A 27,629-nucleotide genomic window follows, 5' to 3' on the forward strand; every position below is an offset into this window, starting at 1 on the left:
TTATGTGACTTCCGTTATGTAACTTTAAAATAATTCTCAAAAGGTACCAGGAGACACGGGAAGCCTTCATGATGGCCTCTCCCATTCAGAAAGGTTCATCTGGGGTTGGCCCAAACACTGAGGACATCTGTAGTTTAACTGGATCTATCCCAACTACTCAGAAACTGAGACCTAAGCTGGTAAACGAGATATACTTCACAAGGATCTGAATGGTACCAGCACTTAAAGAGCTTAGTTTTCAGTTCCATCTATGGCCAACCTAGACTCTTGGACCTTTAGCAATAAAGAGATAGAGGAATACTGGTTCCAATCTACCTATTGAGGTATTTCCGAAGCAGTCCCACCAAATCAGAATTTATGAATACCACAAAGGGTCATGGGCACTTAGGCTTTGTCCCAGCGTTGGATTAGGTGACTTCAGCTTTTGCAAGTCTAGTCACCCTGTGACGTACACTAAGGATCTACACCTTAGTTCTTCAGCTCTCACCCAAAGACAGCCAGTCTGGAATTTTACTCTATCTGAAGTTTTATTCTATTGCCTCCTTTACAGAAAAGCTATCAATATAAAAGGTGTTGATACTGGAAATAATTTAAACCTATGCAGCAAAAATGTTTCACTTTAGTTGCCTTAAATCAATTATCATTGAATAAGGAGGCCAGGAAAAAGCACTTTAGCAAATTTAGACTCCATTCAAATGTATAAGTACAAAATTTAGGAGTAAATTAAGGACAGACAAGATTATGGCTCCAATGAGTGACAACCAGGATTTATTTCACTGCCCAGAGCAAGATGTTTCCAACAGTTAGGAAAAGGCTTACAAAGGTTCCTTAACCAAATAGCAGACAATTTTTTATAAAACATTATTTGTTATGAAATGGGCTTTAGAAGCATATCAATTATTTCTCTTGAATGTTCACTGAAAAAAATTAGAGTAGCAACACTAATGGGAAAGTGGAAAAATTAATGCAGTACTTAGTGATTTTTTTTTTACTCCAGAATCCTAAGGAAAACATTGTCCAGAAATATATTACGTATTCAAGCTACGTAAGTTGGGGATAGAATGGAGATGTGTAAAGTACCTTTTTCTTTTTCGCTGTATCTGCTTATGTTACTGTTGTCACTGTACAAAGGTCCTGCCGTGGCGTGGGGCTTGCAGCTATGATACTGGGCATTGAGTGTATTGACTGTTATGTGAATCAGATGCAGCAGGACCTTGCTGATATCACAGTCTCGGTATGGATACTGCTCAATGAAATGGAGGGAGAAAAATATAAATGGTTATTTTGAAGGGTAAGTTTTCCACTTGATCTTGCTAGATATTTTTCTCAATATCTCTTGGAGATAAGAAATACACAGAAAGGCAAAAACACAAATTCTTATCATGGCCTTATTTGACAAGGGACCCTATTCCTTTCCTCTTTTGCACGACAATGCATGCCAGTTCATAGTTACGGTTTCTTTCAAGAAAATTAACTGCCATAAACATTTGGTATATTAATATAACTTTAAATATTTTCCTTGTTTTCTGATATAATAACTAACACATAAATAAAATGAGATTATGAGCATAAACAGAGACTGTTGATCAAAATCTTGCAATTCATCATTTTTGTTTTAAACATTTGTAGAGTAGACACTGGCACAGTCTCCATTTCTATGTTCATTTCAACGGCTCTTTACTTCTCAACATTAATTGTACATCGTGATTCTTCCTCTGAAGGTCAAATTACTATCCTACAAAATTCCCAACTTAGATCCCTTAAGTTTTCTAAGAGAAATCATTCCACCTAAGAAAGAAGTGACTACAGCCGCCCACCTTGTAAAGGATGACAAGCAAGGCCTTCAACCACATCTGCCGGATATGCGGTTTTAGGGACCAGAGGGAACAGCGAGGTGGTTGCTGGAAATAATGCCGTAGTTGAGGACAAGAGCAGTATTTGAGCACCTGAACCACCAGGGGAAGAAGGTGTTTCCCCAAGTTAATGTTATAATCCATAACCTGAAATAGGAAAAAAATTAATAACTGAAGGAAAACTATAAAGAACACTTATAAGCCAAAAGGTTAAATTTGAACCATCAAAACATGAGCAAAATGTTTAACAGGCATCTCACAAAATATTTATAGTGATGGCTGGTACACGTAAAGGGGGAAATGTCCACCCTCACAAGAAATTTTTAAAAATTGTAAGTTAAAATCATTTTAATCTACTTATCTATTTAATTTATCTACTTAATAATCTATTGAAAATAAAATTTCATCTATTAAGATGTCCTATTAAACTATTATCTAGAATTAAACTAAATCAGTGAAAACACCTAATATTGGTCATCACATAGAGAAGCAGGCACTCTTAGACACCACTGGCAAGCATATTACCCAATACAACCTTTTAGGAGAGCAATTTAGCAATATTCAAAAGTAAGAAAAAGCACATAGTCTCCAATACAGCAATTAAATATATCCTGAGGAAATAATCAGAAGTGTTCCAAAATGTATGCATAAAGATATCTAGCCTTACAGTCGCCCCAAATTAAAAATAACCTTCATATTTAATAATACAAGATTCATTAAATATTATTTTTATGACAACAAAATGCTATGTAGCCTTTAAACAGGATATAAAATTTATATGATATGAACTTCATAATTAACTTCAGGTTTAAAAAACCTTTTACATATATGTGTATGTATGTGTGTGTATATATATATAGAGATCAGTATATATAATATGATCCTTTTATTGTAAAAAATGTGTGTGCATATGTGCATATACATATACATACATATACACACATATATATGTATGATGTATATACAAATGTATGTAAATTTGAAACCAGAGATATACAACAAAATGTTAGTAAGTTATTTTTGTCATGGGTTTCCTGAAGATTTATTTTTTAATTTTTTGCTTAGATTTATAAAATAAATATGTATAACATGGACATAGAAAGAGAGAAGTTAAGGGAGGACAGCAAGAAGGTTGGGTTGGGTCTCTGAAATGGTGTCTCTCTCTTCACAGACAGTTTGAGTACTAGTGGTGATCCATCTAGTTAGCAGCATCAGCAAGAGAAAACTAAATACATATTGCTCACACTTTGTGAATCTGCTTTCATTATATTACAGTCTATTGATCTAATTGATAACAGCTACCATCACTGAGTTACTACCATGAGACAGGCACTGATTAAGGTGCTTTGGAATATATTATCTCTAATCTTTCCAGAAAAATCTGTTACCAATGAGCAAATAAGCAGAGGACGCCAAAGGCCATAACGGTTACTAAAGTAGCAGAGGTGAAATTCATATCCACATCTCCCTAGTTCCAAGTTGTATATACTTTGCAGACTGGTGCAGACATTCTGGAGAGTGAGATACACAGCACTGGTGAAATTAGGCTACTTAACCTCGACGGTCCATTAATTCTGCTCTGCAACCATGTCTCAAAGGAATTCTCACACTGGTGGACTAGGTGCATGAAACAATGTTGACTGCTGAGCTGCTTGGGGTGATGAGGAGTTGGGAGCAATATGACTGGGAATAGTTAGGCATGGCGAATGTACCCGAGAGCACACAACATAGCAGTTAGGAGGTGCAGACAAACATGGAAAAAGCCAATGATGATAATGTGACATGAAGTAAATTGTATGATTAACTCGACTCTCCACTTGCAGCTAAAAAAAGAAAAGGAAGAAAACAAACCATACCTACAAACAAAAACCCCATAGTCCCCTGTGGTTGAAGGGGTAGAGTTTCATTTTAGGATGATGCAAAAGTGCTGGAGATGGACAGTGGTGATGGTTGCACACAATGTGAATGTACTTCCTGCCACTCAATGGTACACTTAAACACAGTTAACATGTTACATATGTTTTACCTAAAAAAAAAAAACACCACTTCTAACTTCTTTATGACATTAGGCTGCTGATCTTACTCATTTCCGTATTCCCCTCCCCTTACCCTGCCTAATGAAGGCTAAATGGAATTTAAGGACTCCCTTCTACTAAAAGCCTAACAGTAGGACTCCTAAAAGCTTACACTTACTTGGGCAATTCCTGCGATAAATGCATTAAAACAAGTTGACAGGCGCATTTTTTGAGGTGCAATCATGAAGCAACCTTCCTGTTGGTCATAGCCAAGTAGGACGTACAGGTGCCGCTTGACCGTGTTGAAGGCCTTTGCACTGCTGATGTCTGACTCGGCGCTGCTCTCATCCTTGGCCATGAACTTCATGAGCACTGTAATCAGCTGGTGAACTGTCTGGTGGTCGATCCCAGCATCTTCTGGGAGCAGGTCCTTGATGGTGTTGTCATTCTCAGGAGATTGTTGTCCTGTCAGTACAAGAAAGGCCATCAGAGGGCGGCTCCCCACAAGTAAGTTTGCACTAAAATCTCACTTATTGATAAAGCACCATTCCTTTTGCTTCCACTAAATATTTAAAAGTTGTGTTTCAGACTAACTTAAAGGCACAATATGGCCTACTAAGTAAAGTATTAGCACAGGGGTAAAGGTTTCTGTGCTCATCAACAACCGAGTAGTTTGGGAGTAATAAGGGAACGGTAATAAAAATAAGGCGCTATAAAGCAAGTTTATCTTCAAACAGCAAGACAAATACCTAAGTCAACTTTGCATTTAGAGAATTTTTTTTAATATCTTGGCAAAGTTTTACCCTCAGCAATAAAGGGAACTTTCCCTTTCAGCTTTGTAAAATAAGCACCTAAGAATAACCACAAAAATAATATTCTAAAATCCACTAAGCACAAAAATGTCCATTGAGTTATTCTTTTTAAATTATCTCAATTCAGTTATGTTCATAAATCAGCTGGTGCCAAAAAAGTGTTTTCCCAACATCCGGAGACATTAGCAGCATGTACTCTTTGAATGATGCAGCCAAAATTACAAAGCACAAAATTATAAGCCCTGCAATATGTAATGAGAAACATACAAGGTAGGGGCAGGGGGTGAGGAGGGAAGCACAGACAGAAAGAAGCATGAGCTTTTAAAAACAGAGAAAAACACCACAGGAAGGTGAGCCCCATGGAAAGAAAAAATACTCAGCCCTTGATTTACTCTTCATCTAATAAATAATTACATATGAGCAATTCCCTGACGTCGACTTCCTCTGCTCTTTTCAATGTCAGAAATTATACCCTGTCTCCCCGTGTTTTTCTGCCTCTTCTGATCTGGTTTAGTTTTTTACTCTTTGTGAAGGAAAAATAAGATTTGATCTTCTCTACTTATGTTTTGGGGCTTATTCAAAATACCCTCTGCATTCATGTATTTCCTCTGAAAAGGAACATCAGAATTTGTAAGTTGAAAAAATAGCTTTTGCCTGGTGGGGTAGATCAGCACACCAGCGTTCTCATCTCTCACCCTGTGAGGAAAAGTTCTACTAAATGATGACAAGCTTTGGTTACAAACCATTATAAACCACACCTTGAATTTATCTGTTAGAATTAGGGCATAAAGGATGCGACAAAGAGCTAGGTAGTCATTTATATCCATTAACTCCACTAATTTGGGAAAATCTCAGTCTTCCAGGACACAGCCAAGAGAAGCAAGAGGGCAGAAATGTTTCCAGGGGCTGCAGAAATGAGCTGCCTCGAGCCCAGACCCTTTTCTCTGGAGCAGTGGCATGAAAGTAATGTCAAATTCAGAATTTACTAGTTTAGAACTGCACATAAGGTTGTGCACATAAACAGACAAGCTTGGTTTTCTACTTTATCCCAGATGATGAGAAAAATGCTGGTCTGTTCTAAAGTGATACACTGAGAAGGGAAAGGCAACAGTGAGCGGACAGGCAGCAGAGTCAAGTGTGTCTAAGTGCCTCCAGCACGGGGAGGCCATCTGACAAACTTCAGTATGACCCTAGCACACTAGCAGTCCTGTCGCAGAGAGTCTGTTTATGAAGGAATAAACGCGTGCAACATACTCTATAATTTTTACCAAAAATTATTCAAATAAAACTGAAGGACTTTTTTTACTGCTGTGTTTCACATGCAGAGAGTGATCGATAAATTATTAATGTAATTATTTGTTAGGCATGCATCAGCTGCCAGAAAAAAACATCAATTTATGTGGAACATCCTGGTTCACCAAGAGGCCAGAAATGTGAAGCAGTGTTGCATATTATAATTCCATTCAATGTTTGAAATAGAAGCAGACCAAAATCAATACTCATGTAAATTCTTACAAAACTCAATAGAAGTTTAGAAAAACGATCTTTTCAGTATTGAAAAAAATTCAGTCTTGCTATTTTTCCTCCAGAGGATTACTTTCAACTAGGAGGAGATTATTGTGTTGGGCAAGCTTGGGCCAAGAAATGTGACAAGTGTGAGAACTGAGGTTCCCTGCAGGGCTTGGTATTGTAGCAAGTGAGGGTTGTGACCAGATAGCTTCACTCCTTAATTTGTTTTGGCTCTGGGGGTTAAGGTTTCAGAGAGCTGGTATCACTCAGTCTGGCTCAGCCACCTCCAGGTCCTCAACGGCCAGCCTCCAAAGTCCAAAGTCAGCAAGGGATCTAAGGAGTGTGTGAGAAGAAACCACACCTTTGCTTTACAGCCCTGAGAAGGCAGAGACCTCAGTGCAGGAGAAAGGGAGCCCCAGGCAGGCGCAGCAAAGACACTGGCTCCCCATTTCATTTGATGAAAGTTCACATCTAGAAAAGAAGCCACCAGACTTTATCTTTAAATACTTCAAAGCTCTTCTTCCCATTGCCGGTAGACATTCATTTAAAAAGTGTGTGACCTGAACTTTTCCCACCAAATCATATTTTCTTAATGACTAAGTATCATTCCACAAATGCTCTATTCTCATTTCAGATTCATCTTCACTGATGTTCAGCACTTGGGCTTTCAGTCTGCTGCTCTTTGCTTCCCCTGAATAGCCAATAATGAGTGATCATTAAAAAACCATTAAATATACTGAAAAAGGAACTAGTTAATGGAAACTTTGGCATAAAGTAAAAAAATATATACATTTTCATCCCAATGAATTACTCTTCTAGTTGTAGGTTTTGCAAGTCTGTACCTTGTATATTGTCTTTCTTTAAAGTAGCATGAGCTTGTAATTGGTATATTCTTCAAGAAAAGTTCCCTTAATCAAGTCCCTAAGAAAAATAAGCTTGAAAAGCTGAAATCTTCTTTATTGCTAAATAAATATTACTATTTTAGTTTCTATAAAGGGTATGAAATTTCCATTTTAAAGCTAAATGCCTACCATATTTTCTCTAAGGTGTGACAATTAGAACACTTGCTTCTGAATTCTAGTCTATGAAACTCCTATTATCTATTTTAACCATAGAGATTTAACATGTTAAAAGATTTGATTTTATCATTTTTGTAAAGGAAAATGTAAGCATCTTTATAAACATGAGACAGAGTTGTTCCTACCATAACTTTAACACGGACTGCGCCCATCACAATTTGCCCACAGAATGGCACAACTGATTGAAATGTTATTTTTTCTGATGATTTGAAGCCAGGCAGGATCAGGATCTGCTTTTCTAGACTTACCTCCTACTATTCCACCCCAAATGCTCAAGGTTCTTACAAGCGGGGCTGCTTATGGGTCTCAGAATGTAGCCAGCATGGGGCTGTCTTCACCTTGCGCTCCCACCCCCAATCTTATCCTAAGGATCTAGTCCTCAGGGACGGTCTCATTACAGATGCCCACCCTCCTCTCAGCAATTGGATATGATCCCTAAATCCTGCAAATCTCCAAAGACAAGAAAGGAGGGAAGATGAAAGGGAAAAAGGAGAAAATGGAGAGAAACTTCCTTTAGCATTCCTAACTCTCCTATGGCAAAGAACTATTTTGCAAGGCAGAACTTTGTATTCATTCATTTGCTTTATTTGCCCTCTAAGAACAAAGGCTCCTTGAAGGCAAGTGCTATGTCTTGTCTATTTTTATATCTCTCATAGAATATGGGGCATGTCTGACATATAGTAGATGCTTATTATTCATAAAAGTCTTAAAAATATTGAATCCAAATAAATATTTCCGATCTTGTCTTCTACCTAAGAGAAAAAATTGATTCAGTCTCCAAACAGCAAGGAAGCAGCTAGTACTCCTCGGTGTGTGTCAACTCACTGACCCTTCTGTCACACTAACGGTGACAGGTAGAGGAAGGAAGGGCTCCTTCCACGAGCACACTCTGCATTCGGCCCAGAGAAGCCAATGACCAAGCACCATAAACAAGGTCCCCTGACATTGGTGGTTTTGACTTCACTGCCTTACTGAGCTCCCTAGCTCATTAGGTCAACTTAAAGCTGCCTTCGCAGCAGTTCTGTTACTGTGCACAGCCACAAAAGGGGGCTGCAAGGCTGGGGCTGGGGACTAACTCCATATCCTCATGGGCTCCCCATCCCTGCCTTTGCCTCTTCCTATTACACTTCCTATCGCCGTGTGTTTATATTTATCCACCAGTCGAGGTCTAGCTGAGAAGCCGCCTGTCCACAAAACATGAATATCCTATATGCTACCACTTTTGCTCTAGATAAAGCATGTTCATATTTTATCTCCCTTAGTTGACTGCAAGCAAGTCGAAAGTTTAAGATTTTCTGATCTATCTTCTCATTCTTCATATTTCCTAGGACTTCAGGTGTCTAATAAATGTTTGGTTAATAGAAACTGTCATTTCCCAAAACTATTATTTAAAATAAGGGCATTCCTATAAAAACAACTGCACTCTTTGATTTATCAGCTCTTAAAGACCAATAGGCATTTTGCAGGTTAGTGAAGATGTGAACGGCAAACCGTCTCTAGAAAGAGAGAGGCCAAAGACAAGTAATTTGGAATCTTGGGCTGGGAAACCAAAGGGAGGCAGGGAAGGTCAATACAAGAGAGTTTGGCCAATGCTGCCTAGCACTGGGCACCTTCTCTTACCGGTAGAAAGACCAAGACACCTCAAGAGTTCTCTGCAGGCTGGAGTGAAATTGAGAGGATCCATTTTGCTTTGGGATTGGGATAGCTCTAGATCAAACTGTGGGTCCTAACTGGAAAGTCCCTTAGTATGGACACTCAGGGCCACCTTGTAGCAGATCTGAATGCCCAGGTCAGCTCCATAACCAGACAGGTGCCCTCATGTACCCACAAAGCCAGAATACCCTAAAACCAATTCATCAAGAAGTAGTTGTTAAGTATCAGTCCCTAACCAAGACTGTTATATGTGATCTTGAACAAATCATCTAAGCAGAATTATTTTAATCCTTCAGGATCTCAGTTTTCCTATCCATATGTAAAGTAAATGAAAAATAATACTTTACGTATATCCAGAGTTATTATGAAATTGAAATTAGATGATTTGCATTAAAGACACTTATCAAGAGGTACGACACATATATAAAGTGTTATTATTATTAATATATGCCTACTGTTGTTTAGTTATTCATTCCAGGGCATGAGAAACAATGTATCATTAAGCTCCCTGTGATCGCATGGTGTTGACAGCAATTTTTCATTATTGTGCTGCTACAACCTACCGTAAACTGCTGCATTATATTCAGTCAATATACAACAGACGGTCTGAATCACCAAAGACAAGGAATTCCTGGTTCTCACAGCATCAGTGAAAATATATCTTATATGTAATTATAATTATACCAGTTGCAGAGTAGCAGGTGAAATTGTATATTTCATCAATTAGGATTAAATGAAGGTGCTGAGCTCCTACTAGCATCTACCATACATGCCTTGCAAGAGCAATCAAGACCTCTGGCTTGTCACCCAGATCTGTCACCAAAAAGCTGGTGGAACTTGTTCCTCTCAGGAACACTCAGTTTCTTCTTCTGCAAAATGAGAATGCTAACGTATCTCTAATGTTCCAGTTATAATATTCTATGAGTTTTATTTATATGCACAAAGTCCTCTGATTTGACTCATAAAAGTCATAGAGGAATGCAGAGCTTCACTAGCCTTGCACAGCATACCTTCCATACAAGTGCTTTTCTGTTGCAAAACTTGCCGTGGGTAATATTTAAAAGCTAAGATCAGAGAGCCATAAATTATAATCCAGTGCCAAAAAGTTCAGCCTACACAGCACTTTACATCTTGCCATATAATTATAGGGCACATGCTTTATTTCAGGCCTAAGCAATAGAGGTCTTGCACAAAAGAGCTCATAACCTGCACCAAATAAAAGTATGTTCATTTAGTAGCAAGTTCTTCAGTTTCCATGTAATTACTATCTTAAACTACAGTATTACTACTGTATGATCTTATGATTATCCTGGCATATCTTTGCTTCCAAGTTATAACATTGGATGTCTAGTAAATAATAGTGTACAGTGGAAAAAACTAGCTTGAAATTGCCTTATAAGCTAAGACAGTTGTCTCCAAATCAAAGCTAGTTTTGCTTATGGTGGTGTCATGTAAATTATCTTTCCAGAAGCTTTATATTTAATATAAACAATGCTGTTATGGACCTCTTCTTCTCCATCAGGTTGCCTTTGGTGGGACATTTAGATGCCTGAAGGTTCTTCTTAACTTCAAGAAACATACGTGCACATTTTCCCAGAGATGTGAGAGGACTCCTTTGGTTGGATTGTTGGAATAGGTAGTAATAATTAAAGACTAGCTTTAAGATAAAAATAAAAGATGGGATAAAATAAAGATAATTTCTGAAATTGCATAAGACCAATCTCAAAAAGGGAACTGGATGGATTTCATATTTCACATGAAGCTCAGGGTCATAAATTCTTATTTTTATTCTCTCTTTAATCCCAGCACAGTTGAGGCATAAGCAATGTGCAAAATAAGGTAGAGTGACTCTGTCAAGTGTTTGCTATTCCTTTTTATCAGCAATTTCAAAAGAGAAGATAAACCCTGGCCAACAGTTGCCATCTTCACTCAAACCTCTGTGGCTCTCTCTCCTCTCCTCCTGTCCCACCCCTAGCTACCTCTCTTTCTAGCTTCATTTTTATAACACATAACAAACATAGTCTTGAAAGTCTTCTTACTTGAAATTTCCTTCTGAGACCATTCTGAAAGGTTTATCTTAAAACTGTTCTTAGATAAAAAAAAAACAAAAAACTAAATATTGTATAGCCTGATACATTACAGATCTGTTTTTGACAAATAAGCACGTATTCAGAACCTTCATAATCTTCTCAATGAGTTGTGGCACCATTTGTGTAGATAACATTCAATCTTTAGTATGTGTCCCTTCAACCCTTAGGATACTTCATGAAGAGCTATCCTCTATCAGGGAACATCAAATGGTAGTTACACTGCACCAAGCTGAATATGATCCAGCGGTCCTCCAAACAATGCCAATCCTCCTTTCTCTGAGAGACAGAAATGCAAGTAGAGTTGCAAAGAATCAGGAATGGCTAAGGGGATGAGTGAATGATGGTGGTTCAAATGTATAACCTTTTAAAATGTAAATGAAATGTATGTTTTTCCTATAGCAGATACATATGAACATAATATTTCTATGTGTAAATACACATACAAATATAAGTACTATGTATAGTTCTAGTCACACTGGCTCTCTGGGGAAAAGTGCAAACTTGGGTAACATGATGCTTCTTACTGGACCAAAAGTAAACAGGGTCAAAGTCATCTGCCAATATCAAGAATTGCTATGCCAAGGGCTCAAATGCTTGAGCAACAGGGGTAAGACCCTTCAAGCTTGCAAATCCTAAGCGTATCACCCTGGTCCAGTTAGAGACACCGCATTCTTTACCTTGTCCACCTGTGATAGACATTTGCACACGGCCCTTCAACGTCAGAAGTACCCACCTGGCGTCTGTTCAGGTGTCCCACCGAGAGCTGGAGCAGACTGCTCATGCCTGGTCAACCTCACAGCTTAAAAATCAACAACAACTCTATTTAAATAAACATTAAAAACAACTTGAGCCTAGAAAATATACTCAGTGCTAAATGTACTGGATAGCAGGGGCAAGTTTACATTTAGTTTTCCTATTTGTAATTAACATCACATAAAAGATGTTTATGTCACAAAAGCTTTTGTGGGTTTATTTGAATCACAAGAACATCCTTCAATGTTATTTCAACTCTTAATGTCATGTGAATCAATTACCAAGAAATAACAATAAATTAATTTTATATCCCAAACTGACTGGTTAGATTATTAAAAAGCTGGGAAGTTCATATAGAAATTGTAATTTATTTAATATAGACATTGGTTTCTAGACTCTGACTCGGTTTCAACGGGGGCCTAGTGCTACTACACGTTATTCTTAATTGGCTGCCTGTTACTATCTTTCCTCCCTGAAATACTGGGTTATTGATTGCTTAAAGGGCTTTCATTGACTCTTCCAAAGTTCAAAATGCCACATTTCCATAGCTTGTCATAAAATAGAGAAAAATGCAATAAATCAAATCAAATCATATTTATGACAATGGTTATGTCATATAAGGATGTCTTCTAATAAATGCCAATGAAAAAGCAAATCTTTCAGCTTCTGAGAGAATAAGAAATATGTTCGATGGTGCTATTTTATTAACTCCACAGCAGTTATTTAAAAATTAAATCCCTTAATAAATGTTACAAGTTAGTAATATATTTAAATATACTCCATCACTAATACTGTGATTTAGTTATGAATTTTTAATTATTTGTCATTCATAAGTCATTGCTAATCATTAGAGTTCATCTAGTCATTTGGTAATTTAGGGAAAACTTTGCTCTCTTTAAAAGTGCAATAAAAGACCTTTCAAAAACAAATATATATGGCTATTTTTCAAGTTGGCAATGAAGCTTGTTTTTATTTATAAATTATCCAGTGAAAATGGGCAGGAATTCAACTTCTCCTCAACCTGATATTTCTTCTTCAAAAGCAATCACTGGTTTTGGTTTGTCTGGAGGTATGTTTGGCCGCCTTCCTCAAGCATGAAAAGAAAATGCATTACCTCCTTAGCAGCCATGGGTCTTGCCAAGTCTTACTCAGGACACTCTTAGGTTACAAGGCTGGTGGTGCAAACCCCATGTCCTAGGACTTGGGAGCAAACACTCCTACATTTCACGCCAAAAATCAGTGGATCTGCTGCCTTCTGCATTTCAAAACAATCCACTGCAGGATCAGGGCTTGGCTTGAGCCACAAATGGAAAAAAAGCCACCCACGGCATTGACATCCCCTGGGGTGACCCTCTAGGGAATCTGAAGCCCAAACCTGCTGAGTGAGCTCAGTTAACTAAGGATGCTACTCTCAGTGAACATTCAACAAGACAAGCCAGCCTCAGAAAGACATTAAACAGATTGAAAGGAAGGACGGAAGGAGATACTCAACGAATTTTGGAGGTTAGGGTCTCAGGGAGGGAGAGCGCCCTCTTGGATTCCACCGGCCCTTTCACACTGTCTCTCAGCGAACGCACGCTCTTCTGGCGGTTCCTGGCAAAACGAGCCCTCTTGATCTTCCACAAGGCTGCGTCACTGAGGTTAGCGACGTTGGTCCTCACAGCGGTGATCGCTTTCCAAAAGGAATTAGAGGTCATCATTTTTCTTCACGAGCTATGTAATGCAACTAGTTTGAAATCCATCTGTGTATATTTTCAATATTAAAATACAACTCTCATGGATACATGAACTATTCATCTCCCTCTAGGATGAGTCATTAAAAATCATGACCGTTGCCTATCATGATGATCACCTATCATTTTTCTGTTTAGACCATATGATTAAATTATCTAATCTTTATTATCACTGGATAAATAATTGAGTGACCAAAGTCTCTTTCCATCTACTTAGAGCTGCAGGTAACTGATTAATAGGCATGCAACAGTGAATATACAAGATGCAAATATATCTCACAAACTTGCTCACAAACATTATAAATGTGATGATTGAATAATGGTTAAGGAACACACATCACGAATAGTTATCAGAGGTCTTTAAGGAGATGAGAGTAGTTTTGATTTTGAAATGCCGGAAAATAGTTCATCTAGGGATTACTACAGTGGTTATTCAATAAACATGTGATGATCTGAGTACATGAAGTCAAGGTATCCTCCATAATGGGAACCTAAACTATATGCAAACTATCTTCTGCTTATCTAGCAAGCACAAGAAACAGAACTGCAACTATTTAAAGCAAGTCATTGTTTTGCTTACTTGTAGGAAAAGGAAATTCTTTGTTACAATCCAAATGCAGCTGAGCTTCCAAAGAAAGTGTCTCAAATCTGTTGACAAAGAACTCCCAGCTCAAAGCAGGAATATCTTGCTTAAGAAAATGCAAGAGTAAGAGCTTGCTCAATATTGTGGGTCGGTCTTTAACTACAGTATCAAACTGGAAGTCAAGACAAAGACACAGACCCTGGGGAAGGAAAGGGGAGAAAAAAGGTGAATCACATGTAAACACCGAAGTTACTTCAAAGCAAATACACTAAGCAAAGTCAGTGAAACCAGGCAACCTCCTCCATCTATACTTTTACATAGAATAATCCAATTGAAACATTTTTTGATTGCAAGTTTTGGTAGAAAAAAAATGCAGAAGAACAGCTTCTCCTAGTTGTAGAATATATCTTGAACTGTAGACTATCTCATGAACTAAATGTATGTTATTGATTTTCTGATGCAGTAATTAATAACATTTAATTCAAATACCCTCCAATCAATATTTCTTTTTTCAATATAGCTTCTATTAAGAGTGGATACTTCCAAATCTACATTTTAGAATACACAGAAGATGGTCTTTCAATTCCCTTTCAATGCTAAATTCCATGATTCTAAAAGAAAGTAAAATCATCTTGTCTTTTTTTGGAATGTGAGTGGAATACAGAATCTTAAAAAACCAAAGCTGGAATGGATTCACCATCTATTTCTCTAATATATGAACTTACCACTCCCCTTTTTTACCTGAATGAAATTTAAAATTCACCCAGCTGTCCTATTCATTCATTAAACTCATCCAATGAGTGCCTGTATGTTCTACACTCTGCAGGAAGGGACATACACCCAACTCATCTGTTGGTCAGATTAAGACCAACAGAGGAGGACTACCCAGACGACAACTGGGATTTTTTACATGGGAAGGTGGGAGCCCACAGGAAGCATAACCTTACAATTTCTCAGATCCTGCACAGTTTGCCCCTTCTTCTTAGTCTCTTTTATAGCAAGAGCCCTTACACTGGATTGGGAGGCACTGTACGAACAGACCCAGACCCAGACCCAGATAAAGAACAGGGGCTTTGTTATGAGTCATACCTGAGTTTTCTCTGCCACTTACTATCTGTGAGATACGAGAAGAGTTACTTAACCCTTCTACCCCTCATTCAGCTTCTCTATCTTAAAATGGGAACACACAAAAGGTTATTGTGAGGACCCAATGGCATAATGCATGTGGGACACTCCTGAAATACTGCCCTGGAAACACAGTACCTATTTGACAAATTTTAGCTCTTGCCATTATTACTAGGTTAATTATAATGATACATTAATAAATCAAGTGCCAGTGTGGATAAACAGTAGATCAGAGTTTTGGAGGTTCTAGTCTTTGTTCTCCCACTAATTCACTCTGTGTCCTTTGACATGTCACATTATCTCTGAGACCAGGTTTCTTCAACTATAAAATAAAGGTACCAAACAAGATAAAATATACAACTCTCTCCAGGTCTCATACTATATGTTCTTATGTGAATGTCCTAATTTGTGGTGCTTCATTTCAGTAGCAGATTTATCTTCTCATGTTTCGCTCTGATTTATTTTACAAGTCATACGATCTCTCTTAGCATCGGGCCTCTAATGACAAGCACTTCCAGCCCAGGTGCCAGCTAAATGGTATAAGATAAACCAGCCTTGATAAAAAAAACCTGCCACAGAAAACAATTATACAATAACTGCATCTCTTAGAAGTGATACCAACACACGGATAAAGACTGAAAAGAAAGCATCAACAAATACAAACAATAGGTCTGTTCTGGGACAACAGGTGTGGTTCTGGGGTGTTATACCCCATTTAAAAATTTCTACTGTTAGCAGCAGCATTGTATGTGCATGTGTGACAATACTCAATGATTCAGTGGAGCAGAGCAGGGCACAGTCCACAGAGCAGTTAACAGACATCTGAGGGTTTCACCTGCAGTGCTGGCCTCTTTATGGTGTCAAGCAGGAGACCAGCCCTGGTGGCCACTGCTGGGTTGACATCCTCCACAGCTGTCAGAAAGCAGCAGAAGGCATGTGCCAGGGAATACTTCAGCAGATGGTTTTTGGTCACTGAGTGAATATCCAGAAATCTACAAATTACAGCAACTTTTTCCACTGCAATGTAAAAGGCAGAGGACAAAAAAAAATGACATTTATTTTAGAGATAGTCTGAGAACTGAATCCACAGACACCAAGTTAACTTTGGACCCCTTCCACACTAATTTTAAATGCCAAAAGGAAATTCTAATGCCACCTTCACAAGTGTTCTGTTTCATCTGTGCAGCAGAAACTGTTTTTACTCAGGGTAGTACTTTTCTCCCAGGCAGCCTTAATTTAGCTGAGTTGTCTTCTTTTTTAATGGTCTTTTCCATTGTTTAACATCCAGCTGCATTTCAAACTATTCAAAATGCCTACGTGCTCATTTCTTTGTCCAGACCATAGGGGTTCTACAAACCACATGGGGTGCTGGAAGGTGCCTACTAGGCCAGGCTCTACGTTCTAGATCCCCTACTCCACTCTTAGTATGTCATGATGTAAAATAACAATCAAACAGACTTCCTGGGGCTATAGAAGCCACATATTTCTTCCACAAAATAGGTGCATGTTTACCTGATAGATTTTTAATTATTCAGCAAATCTGTGTTAAATGATTCCAGCCACTCTTAAAACATAGTTCTATTGAAAGTTAGTCTGTAAAGCAATATAGTGCCATGGAAATAAAAACATCTTAGTGCTTTATTTAAGCTGTTCCAAGCAATCTAGAATATTCTTTTTATTGCTGCTTACTGACATTCTACATGTTCCGTAAAGTCCACTCTGACCTCCTAGAGTGGCCTTTTCATCCCACAAACTCCTGCAAAAATACTGTTCATTTACATATGACATTTGTGTGCTCACACATAACTATATGACATATCTTCTCTGTGACCTTGATCACATTTATACCTTTATAGCTTCTTTACCTCTTACATGTTTATAGTTGTTCTCATCAATTAAATTAGGAGTTTCTCAAGAGCAGGAATCTGCTGTTAAACTTTTTTTACTGGTCCCTTAGTGCGTAGTAAATATAGTATTTATTCAATAAATTTACTGATTCACTTATTTTTAAAATATGTATTAAGTATACATGTGTGTATATATATATATAATACTAAGAAACTATCCCAGGTAATTGGAGGAAGATGGAAGTAAATGGAAAAATGAATTGTTATGGACTCAATGTTTGTATCCCTTCCAAATCCATCTGTTGAAGCCCTAACCTCAGTGCAATGGTATTTGGAGGTGGGGCCTTTGGGAGGTAATTAGGTTCAAGTGAAGCCATGAGGGTGCGATTCCCATGATGGGGATGGTATACTTATCAGAGGAGGAACAGAGCTCTCTGTCTCTCTGCCAGGTGGGGACACAGTGAGAAGGCAGTCCTCCACAAACTAGGAAGAAAGCCCTCACCAGGAAACATACCAGCCGGCACCTTGATCTTGGACTTCCAGCTTCCAAAACTGTGAGAAATAAATTTCTGTTGTTTAAGCCACCAGAGTATTGTTTTCTGTTTTGGCAGCCCAAGCAGACTGATAAATGTATCATTCTCAATTTGACTTCAAAGTCAAGTTGACTAAGAGGTAAGACATGTATGACTATAATGGAAATGTAATATAAAAAGCTATAAATGCCACTGAGGAGGTTTAAGTAAAACACTAAGAGATCAGGGGATAAAGAAATGACTTTTCACCAAGGGAACCTAGAAGGTGGAACTCAATGGTGGCATTTGAAGGTAGATCAAAGGGAGGTGGCACTTGAATGGGACACCAAAGGGAAAAGGATTTCAGATGGAGAGCACAGAACAGCCAAGACATGGATGAGGTGAAGCAGGAGGCAGTGGGGAGATGGCAACAGTACGTACAGAGAGGAGAGTGGGAAATGGGGCTGCAAACACTTGCAGTTAGACCCTGGGAGGCCTGTCAGTTTAAGGAGTCTGAACTTTATTTTTCAGGCATTGAAACCCACTAAAATTTTTTTAGTACAAAAGTGACATAATCAGAGCTGTGATTGACAAGATTAATCGGGCAACAATACAATCCTTAAACTGGAGCGAAAGAGCATAGTTAGATATCTATCCTTTTTCTTGTGGTTAAATGCCTGCAAAATGCTGCCAACATCATGTAGTTTTTTCCTAGAAATTTTACCTTAATCTGATTTCCTACATCATGTTATCATATAAACCAGCCATTTGGAATTCATGGGGCGTTAAAAAGCAAGAACTCTTTGAGGTGGCCAGATATTAGGGAACTGAATTTTAAAGTATTATAGTTAACTCACCAGAGGGAACTTCTATTTCTTTGCCAAATGTTTGAGACACTTTAATATACAGAACCATTCTGGTAAGTCACACTGTGGCATGCAGACCCTGCTGGACGAGCCCAGAGACTGGAGCAACAGTGAAGCCAGCAGACGTGAGGCTAAGAGAAGACATCCAGGTGCCCTCCTCATCATATTCTTATAAGAATTTGCCACTCTTAAGCACTAGGAAATTAAACCTATCACTGCACTAGACTGATCTCTGATGCTTCAGTGGCAAGGGTATAACAGCAGAGATTCTCAGACTTCATTGAATTACCTGGAGAACTTATTAAAAATGTAGATTCCTGGCCTCCCTTCCAGAGATTCTGATTCAGTAGGTCTAGGATGGGGCCCAATAATATGCATTTTAACAAACATTCCCAGTTACTTGGATGCAAGTAACCTATTAGGTTGACTATGTAATTGATCATTCATGCCAGGACCCATGAGAGTAAACAAGGATACAATTAATAAATATACCTGGACAACAGACATAAACTGGGGCTATCCTTGGCAAGCCTCGATAAGGTCCCCCTAAGGACCAGCCTGCAAGATACCATTCTAGAGGAATCTCAGCTGCTAGAACCACCGAAGCACACTAGCAAGCAAAACAATGCCTGGACATCTGGTTTACCTCATGACCCAGAGAGAGTTTTTAAGCTAATACAGAGGTACCTGCTTCAAACCTCATCTTCCAGTCTTTGCTGTTGAAATTGCCGTTTATGATTGTCCAGAAGATGTCAGCACCATGAGGAAGTGACAGAGCGTGGAGAAGGAGAGGAACTGCCAATGAGGACAGCTGGGAGAACTCAGATTTGACAACTCTCCACAGGCTGGGGAATCCAGAAGAGGCAATGTGGTTACAGTCATGATAACCTTTCTAGAAAAAAAAGGGCTATTATCTTAATTTATGGGAAGTATGGTCAACAGGTGGCTGGTAAGGATGTAAGGATGCTTCTGGTGAAATTACACCATCCACAAGACTATAATCCTCTAGTAAACTTTTTTTATGCTCTGTTCTGTTAATTTTTTTAAGAAATTGCTTTTATGTAACAATATGGAAAAACACCCCTTAACATTACACTTTTCACATAAAAATTAGAAATTACACTTTATAAGTTTAGGTATATAAGGGAACAATGTTAAATAACATACAAAACTGATATCAGTCATATTAAGATGATAGGGTGATAAGTGATTTTTAAATTTTTCTTACAGCGAACATCTGGGCAGTTGTGTTGGTTTTCAGCTTTTCCCTTTTATTCTAGCAAAGAACAACTCTTTTTCTATTAAGAACAACCTCTCCACCAAATGGCAGGGCTATCAATCAAGGTCCCCCACTATCCCGAGCATAAGAGTGCACACAAACCCAAGGCTCACATAAATACTCTAATACTATAAGTAGAGTGGTTAGTCTAGGAGTGGGCACGTGACCCAAGCATGGGAATGCCAGAATCCTTTTCTCCAGGTACTGATACGAACTCTGGAAGAGAGTGGATCTCTCTCCTCCTAAAATCTCAGGAATGAAGTGCAATGTCAGTCTAGAGCTGCTAGTAACACTCCCGCCTCACAGGGACAGCCTGCTGAGAAGCCAACACAGATGGAACTAGGCTAAGTGATGTGGAGGGAGGGAGTTAGGGGAAAGGGGAGAGAGAGAGAGTGAGAGAGAGAGAGAGAGGGAGAGAGAGAGAGAGAGAGAGAGAGAGAGAGAGTGATCCCTAGAAGCATCTTGCGAGGATGAGCCATGCCTAAAACCAGACCACTAGTGGTCAGCAATGTACCTTAGCAAGTTTAGCTATGTCCCATTAATTTCTACCACAATAAGTCTGAATATATATTTGTAGTAATATATAATTGGTTTCAAAAATCTTGTTCAGTTATTTAAAGTATGCCTTTTGTTTTTGTTGTTGTTTTGTTTTGTCTATTTGGCTCCAGAATTAGTATCAGAATTTTTGTGACACAAAAAAATTGTGACTTTAAAAAACTCATCATGCACCACTAAGATGGGAGGAGTAATATACATTATCTCCATATATATCTACATATTTTACAGAGAACATAATGAGGTACAAGTCAGTAGTGTTTTGGAGCATACTTAGAGCTATGAAATGAAAAGGAGCAATTTTCAAACACTCTATGCTCCATCTGAGTAATGGAAACCAGACAAGCATGGATCTCATGCCAACGCTGCCATTAACTAGCTGTGTAACTTAATTACGTGTAATTTCTTAACTTCTGTGAACTTGCATTTCCTCCCAATACTTGTGGTATTAAATGAGATGATGCACAATGCTAAACACATAGTAGGCATTCAGAAACCTCAAGCTACTGTTGTGGTCATGAGGCCAAAGATGATGATGTTCCCAGAACATAACACTAGGCCCCGCAAATAATGCACAGGAAAAAGAAGACAGCACTGTGCCCTCATGGGACTTTCAGTTTAGTTAAAGGAGGCAAACCGTATACAGCATTGCTAGAAAACCATTTCAGTGACAGAAACCCTGGATTTGGCCAGTCCCATTCGGCTTTCCCAGCAATCTAAGGCATCTTTGTTTAAAAAAAGGAAGAGTGTCTTTTTCCCAGATCTCTTCATTGTCCATTATGGCTTTTATGTCAGCGTGGTACTTTGAGGACAAAACCTGGGCTAAGTAGCCCAAAGGCCAATGCAGAGATGTCATGGCCACAATAATCCATTTGGCCCAGGTACATATGGCCTGTGCACAGGTTGCTTTAACCACAGAAGTTGGCCCACTTTGTAGTCCCACTCTCACAGAGTGGACAGAGCTGCTGCCTAACTCCTGCCCCCTCATCGCTTCTGTCTAGTCTTGCTGCTTGTCTCCTCCATCCCACCGCTCGTTTCAGATCAGTCCTACTCTTTCACACACCCAAGTACCCGTGTCTACATCTTCCACCAGCAACTTCCATTCCACCTGTACAGTCCCCACTTTATTCTAAGGAAGCTTTCTGAGATCCTTCGCCTTTCCCGTGGTATGATTCCGTACTGGGCTGAATGGTGTCCCCACCCAGAGGTATTCATGTCCACCTGGAACCTCAGATTGTGACCTTATTTGGAAATAGGGTCTTTGTTTCTTGTTGACTCCCTGCTGCTTTCCTCACGTGGGCTGTTTCATACCTTTCCCATGTTCCTCAAGCTCCCAACCCAATCTCTAACCTTGTCCCTCTCAGGAGAAGACATCAACACCTACTCTTCTTAAGGCTTCAGTCACCTGTTATAACCCCTTGACACTCCACTTCTCTTTTCCTCACAATGTATCTCCCTTCAAAGGCAAGAACATCCCTCTCTTTTCCACCCACCCCTTGTTTGATTGCCTACTCTGGCCTTCCAGAATCTGGCTCCACCAACTAACTTTCCTCTAGTCTTTTTCACTGACCGAAAATATGCTCAGGTCATCTTTATCCTAAAAATCCTTGACTGCCACTCCTTTTCCACTCTAAGTACCTGATCTTTCCCATCCTTTTCTAACAGACTTTTCAGAAGAAGGTTCTGTGTTATATCTGTATGTTCCCAAAGCCCTTGCAACATATTCTTTGCCCTTAATGTGGGTGGTTCCCAAGGATTTCTTTTCTCCATACGCTTGCCATTAAAGTACAACTCTGCCCCTGTTCATTGTTTTAAGATCTCCCACAGGTCTCCAAACATCATTAAGTAAAGTTTCTATCTCCAAGGCCCTTCACACTTCGGTCCCAACCTACTTCCCAACTCATTTTCCATTCCCCTAAGACCCATGCAGCAAAAAAGAAAACCTTGGTATCACCTAAGTATGCCCCTATCATTTCTTGTCTCTTCCTTCCAACTCTGCCATTTGTTAACTCTGGGCATGTCCACTTTCCACAAAATGTCCCGCCCACCTCAAATCTCTACCTGTCAAGTGTCATCATTATCTCAGGGCCCATTCAAACAGTACCTGCTTTGGAGCCCTTCTCTAATCATCCAAGAAATGACCTCTGCCACCTCTGAACTATACAAGACAGTCATCCCATGGCACATCCCTTGGGTTGAGAGTGACTCATATATTCGCAGGGAGATCATGTATCTTAGTTTATCCAAGATTTTAGTCCACTTTCACTTACTGTTTTGAGGTTACTTATAAAGATCACCTATTCATCAGTCTCAAAAGTAGACCCCTTTGAATAATAAGTCGTGTGATCACCTTCTATATACATAGTATTCACCCCCTTCCAAACTAGATTGTAAAGTCCCAAAGTGCCTAGAATAATAACATATATAGTAAGCCCTCAATAATATTTATTGAATGAATGAATAAATAAATAGACAAAATGAGTGAAGACAGATAGAGCCTCAACTTGGTTTTGTCCCAAATTAACATGAATCAACCTTTTCTTTTTTTTTATCACCTCATTCTCTTTCATAAAAATGAGGTCAATATTCTTCTGACTCATTTTCAGGAAGATTGTAACAGTTATTTTAAGATTTCTAAGAAGAAAAACACTATATAATCCAAGGAAATATTTTATTATTTTCCTCAAAATGCTTCAGCAGTCTCTAAAAAATACCTTACCAGAGAATATAAGGAGAGATTTTGGATGTCTACTAGCAGCTCTATTTCAAGTAAGAAATTGAGTAAGTCTATTCAGTCCCACTAGGTAAGATTAACTAAGCACCTATTGACATTCTTCTAGGGTGCACTGTCTTCCTAAGCCATCTAACAACTGGAGGGCATACAATCATCTTTATTTTGCCTTTTCTATTCTACAGTATTTAACAAAGAAAATTACTATTTTGCCTCTTGACATACTTAAAAATTAGACTCAATAAAAGAAACAAAAGCAGTTCCCATTGGCAATTAGGCTGCCCTGGCTAAGAGAAAAAAACCCAAATAAGTTGGTAAGTCTTACCCTAACTTTGATTTAAAGCCTAAAATAAAAATGAAAAAAATCATAACCTCTTAGGAGACATACCTTGCAATCAACATATGATCCTGAATATATGCTAAAAATTGAGGATGATCTTTTCTAGCAATGTATAAACACTCTCCATGTAGACAGAGAATCTTCAGGCAATTGAGCATATTAAAAAGAATGTCTGGCTCTTCAAACTTGGCCATTTCCTATGCAAAGAACCACACAGTTACTGAGTGATCGGAAATAGCAATGCTACCAATCAAATAGTCAAATATTTTAAAAAATATACCTGGAAAATGGTGTATATTAGTCTCAAAGTTACTGGAAGCTGTTGGTAGCAAAACTTCCTTTCCGTATCATTCTTTATTGCTGTGGAGAAGTAATTACACAAAGGTTAGCCTGACTCCTCCTTTTCCCACCATCCATGCACTGAACAAGCCCATAAAACCAAGAGGAGAAAAAATAGACACAGGTTATATTAAAAAGTGTTTGTGTAACATTTTCATTTGCTCTCCAGGTAGAATATATCCCTTCTATGATGCAAGTGCAGGAAACCTGCTAGACCCTGGATTCTCAGCTTCCATTTTCCACCGGGGAGCCCATCATATATTTAGATGTCCGGCTCCCTGAAGCAACCCCAACCCGTTCTTGGCTCCCAGGGGCAGCTAATTCTGCAGCTACCAGCAGGGGCCTGGGGCCTGGCTAAGCACGCCTTCCTAACTGAAAAGGAGATAAGCAGGTGTTAAAGGGAGGTATTCAGGTTGTAGAAGCACCTAAGGAGGGATTTATCTCACAGGCTCACACAACAAGGGAGTGTTCAGAAGAGGCTGAGCATATTCTAATCAGAACAGCTACTCATGGTTTTATCTTCTGGTGATAAAGGATCTCTGAAACCTTTGCCCCTATGGTAGAGGGTGACAGTATAGTGTACATGAGGCATGCTAGAGAACAGAATTCACAAGTTAACCAGATTTAGACACTAGTGTAAAATGTTTTCACATCACCATTATAAGTTTGGCAATTCCTAGGATCAGAGACAAGGAGAGTGAAACTCTCTTGGCACATACACTAAAGTTTATTAGGAATCTTCCATTCTGATGTATTTAAATACTTGTTATCAACACTCAACTCTATTTCGCCTAGTGTTAAGGTTTTTAAAGTATTTTTAGTGGAGGACATATCTGACTGCTTTTAGAAATAGGCTCCAGGCCACAAAATGCAGAAAGAGGAAATACTCTAAAAGGAAAGAGAAATCACTGAGCCTGTATCAAGAGAGCACCCATTTGTTCTGCCAGAGGAGCTCAAGACCACCACCTGAAGACTCACAAAGCAGAAGAAGGGATGCTGAGCAGCAGGGAAGGATGGTCCTGGAGGAAAATTAATGGAGGCTTCCCCGAGGAGACCATTTATAACCATGTTCTGTAAGACAGCAGAGAGTGGAACAGCCCAGAAGCTGTGACAGGAGCCTGAAGTAGCGCTTGGTCGAGCTGAACAGAGCAAATGTTTACATTAATGGGGTCTACAGCAATTAAGCAAGGAAAAGAGTAATTTATAAAAAGATATTGGTTAAGTGTAACCATTGTTCAAATAAAACGTTACACATAAGTAAAAGTGGCAGTTAATTGTTTGTGTGCATATAAAGAGTACAAGTTATTGGAACCTTAACTCCTTTAGGCATTAGTGCCTAATAGAAACACAGCCCACGGCCTGCGCCTCAGCAAGTAATTAATTCTAAGTAAACCAGGAGACCTGGGTACTAATTTCAACCTGTCACTAGCTAGCTGTACAGTATTTGGATTTCCAATTCCCAGACCCTCAACCCAGATGTACCCAGAATTGGGGGTAGGCAGGTACAGCTCATTCATTTTGTTTGTGTTTCAACTCCTCAGTCTATCCTGGTACTCTATTACCGTTCTAGCAGCTAGTTAAGCATAAAGCATAAACTAGGAATGAGTAATACAAGCTATGCACCCATGAGCAAGTTGTTTAACCCATCTGAGATGTATGTTCCTCCTTTGCAAAGAGAGAAGGCTAAACTAGATCAGCAGGTTTCTAACTTCTTTTCTATGGGACACTTTTTTAAATGAAAATCTTACTTAGGATTCTAACATATGAAAGAGAGTAAGTCAGAGCACCCTGGTTGAAGCAGGGTAGCTGTTTGAGTCTTTACCGTTTGCCCACATCTTCGTACCAATTGCCACCCCAATGAGGGAAGGTCCTCAGAAAACGACATGGGGCCTCTACAACTCTAAGTACCCTAGAAACCAGTGAAGTAGGTCATCTCAGGTATTCCTTCAAATTCTAAGTTTTAATGGTTCCTAATGGTGTGGGCCAAGCTATTCATACTCACCTGCCCACTTATACAATCCATGGAGAAGCAGTTAGGTCCAACCAAGCATTTTGTAGTAATGATGCCATTACCTTGCTCTGAATGACACCCAGGAGCTACAGTGAACCCCACACAACAGTCACTTAACAGTATTTGCTGTTCACTGAAGGAACAATGGAAAGCCCATGCTTTCCAAACTTTGGTTCTAGGGGTAGGCCTCCAAGGCACCAGCTATTCTAACAGTTCAGGACAATGCAAGCAGGAAGATAAAGAGCTACTCAGATTTGCTCCAGGTCCAGTACAAATTCCCAGAGTGTCATAGGGCTGATCTAGAAATCAGGCTTTCCCAGAGGCACGTGCAGTTACATCCTAAATCCCCAAAACTCCTTCAGAGTGTAAAGAACTAGAGGGTGATTCTGGGCCTGCCTGCCATCTTGCTGTCCCCAGTTAGCCCCCACACAGCCTTTAAGCAAACCAAAAACAGGCCATCCTTCCTCCCAGCTCTGAGCCAGGCCAACCAGCCTTAGAGCATAAACCGTGCAGCTATACACGTAAGCCTGTCCAGAGAGCTGGTCAAGCCTCCTGGGCACAGAATCTGCATGAGCTCAAGTTCCATTACCTCTATCCCAAAACACTCTTGCTATGGCCAAATGCCCTAATTGGCTGCCGTGTCTCAGCACCCTCCACTTCAGCTGCTCAGCCCTGGTTCATAGCTACTTGTCCACAGAGAACACGATACACTCTAAGTGGAAAGTAATGCTTTCCACCCTAAAAGATGGGGTTGGGCTGATAAAACCAGCTCCAGCTGCCAGAAGGATGCTTGGTGACCTCTCTTCCACTAGAAGCACATCCTGGATCTGCTCACTTCATACTCTGGGGGGATATGGTTCATTTGCACAAGTCTATACTGAGGAAGCCAAGCCTGAACTTGCCTGAGTCTACAGCAACCTCCGAAACTGTAACCAGGGTTCCGACCATTCGGCCTGTGCAGAGCGGGATGTGCACACTGCTCGCCCCCATGAGCCGAAGTTCACCTACCAGCATGTTCCATGGGCTCAGTGCGGTGGCCTGGGTTCTCCCCATGCTTGGCTGCTGGATTCTCTTCCTCCTCACCTTCAGGGCCTATAATAAACTCTGGTCTGGAAGAAAGGAGGCTATCCTCAAGGCTGTCTGTGGGCTCCTGAAACAAATATGACAAGCAGCCAGATGAGCAGCCCTTTGGGGATGTAAAAAACAGTTCCGCTGAGTTCGACAGAGATCGACTGAGTGCCTGCTGCGTTCCAGCCCCTGAGGCAAAGCTCCTGCCTCAGAAGAGCCTTGAGCTTATTTCCATAATGGCTAAAGGAAATCTGAATCAGTAATTTCTGAAACATTTTTCATTCTCTCGAAATAAATATGGAAGAAAATCTCAAAAACATTGTTAAATTTTCCTAGGCCTCCTTTCCCATCTCTGCTTTAAGCCATGGGATCATGTCTCACTCACCAAGTGATTCCAATTCATGCACACTTTGTTCCATAATGGAACTTAAGCAGGAGGGAATAATACGGGGGGTGTGCAGGAATATATTAAGATGCAAACACTGGCTGTCCGGGGAAGTCGACTCCTGGGAGCAAGAAGTGCTGGAACACGTGAGTTAAGGAGAGCTAGGCATGGGAGCCCAGCGTTCATTGGCAGGTGAACAGATAGACAGAATGTGGTGTGTCCACACATGGAGGATTATTCAGACTTAAAAAGGAAAGAAAGTCTGACACACAACAACAACGTGGACGAACCTTTAGGACACTATGCTAAGTGACATAAGCCAGACACAGAAGGACAAATACTGCTAAGAGCCCACTTACATAAGGTATCTACAGCGGTCAAACTCATAGAAACAGAAAGTAGAATGGCGGCTGCCAGGGGATAAGGGGTGTGGGGAATGGGGGAGTTAGTGTTTAATGGGGACAGAGTTTCAGTTTTACAAGATGAAAAAG

General features: G+C 39.6%; 1 protein-coding gene across 6 annotated transcripts in view; it reads right to left on the minus strand.

Annotated features, from left to right (window-relative positions):
- UNC79 (unc-79 homolog, NALCN channel complex subunit) overlaps window positions 1-27,629 on the minus strand; it is a 249,130-nt gene that overhangs the window by 76,470 nt on the left and 145,031 nt on the right. For 5 of the 6 annotated variants that reach the window (XM_036882400.2, XM_036882399.2, XM_036882398.2 and 2 more), the window contains exons 20-30: window positions 26,694-26,835; window positions 23,616-23,695; window positions 23,384-23,532; window positions 19,118-19,275; window positions 16,041-16,222; window positions 14,078-14,279; window positions 13,257-13,436; window positions 11,745-11,810; window positions 4,047-4,333; window positions 1,818-2,000; window positions 1,081-1,243 (exon numbers count right to left, since the gene is read on the minus strand). In XM_036882400.2, the coding sequence (XP_036738295.2) occupies window positions 1,081-1,243; window positions 1,818-2,000; window positions 4,047-4,333; window positions 11,745-11,810; window positions 13,257-13,436; window positions 14,078-14,279; window positions 16,041-16,222; window positions 19,118-19,275; window positions 23,384-23,532; window positions 23,616-23,695; window positions 26,694-26,835 (1,792 nt within the window). The remainder of the gene's footprint in view (window positions 1-1,080; window positions 1,244-1,817; window positions 2,001-4,046; window positions 4,334-11,744; window positions 11,811-13,256; window positions 13,437-14,077; window positions 14,280-16,040; window positions 16,223-19,117; window positions 19,276-23,383; window positions 23,533-23,615; window positions 23,696-26,693; window positions 26,836-27,629) is intronic. The other variant, XM_036882395.2, reaches the window with a different exon arrangement.

Source organism: Manis pentadactyla, chromosome 11 (genome assembly GCF_030020395.1).
Source record: "Manis pentadactyla isolate mManPen7 chromosome 11, mManPen7.hap1, whole genome shotgun sequence".
Taxonomy (NCBI): domain Eukaryota; kingdom Metazoa; phylum Chordata; class Mammalia; order Pholidota; family Manidae; genus Manis; species Manis pentadactyla.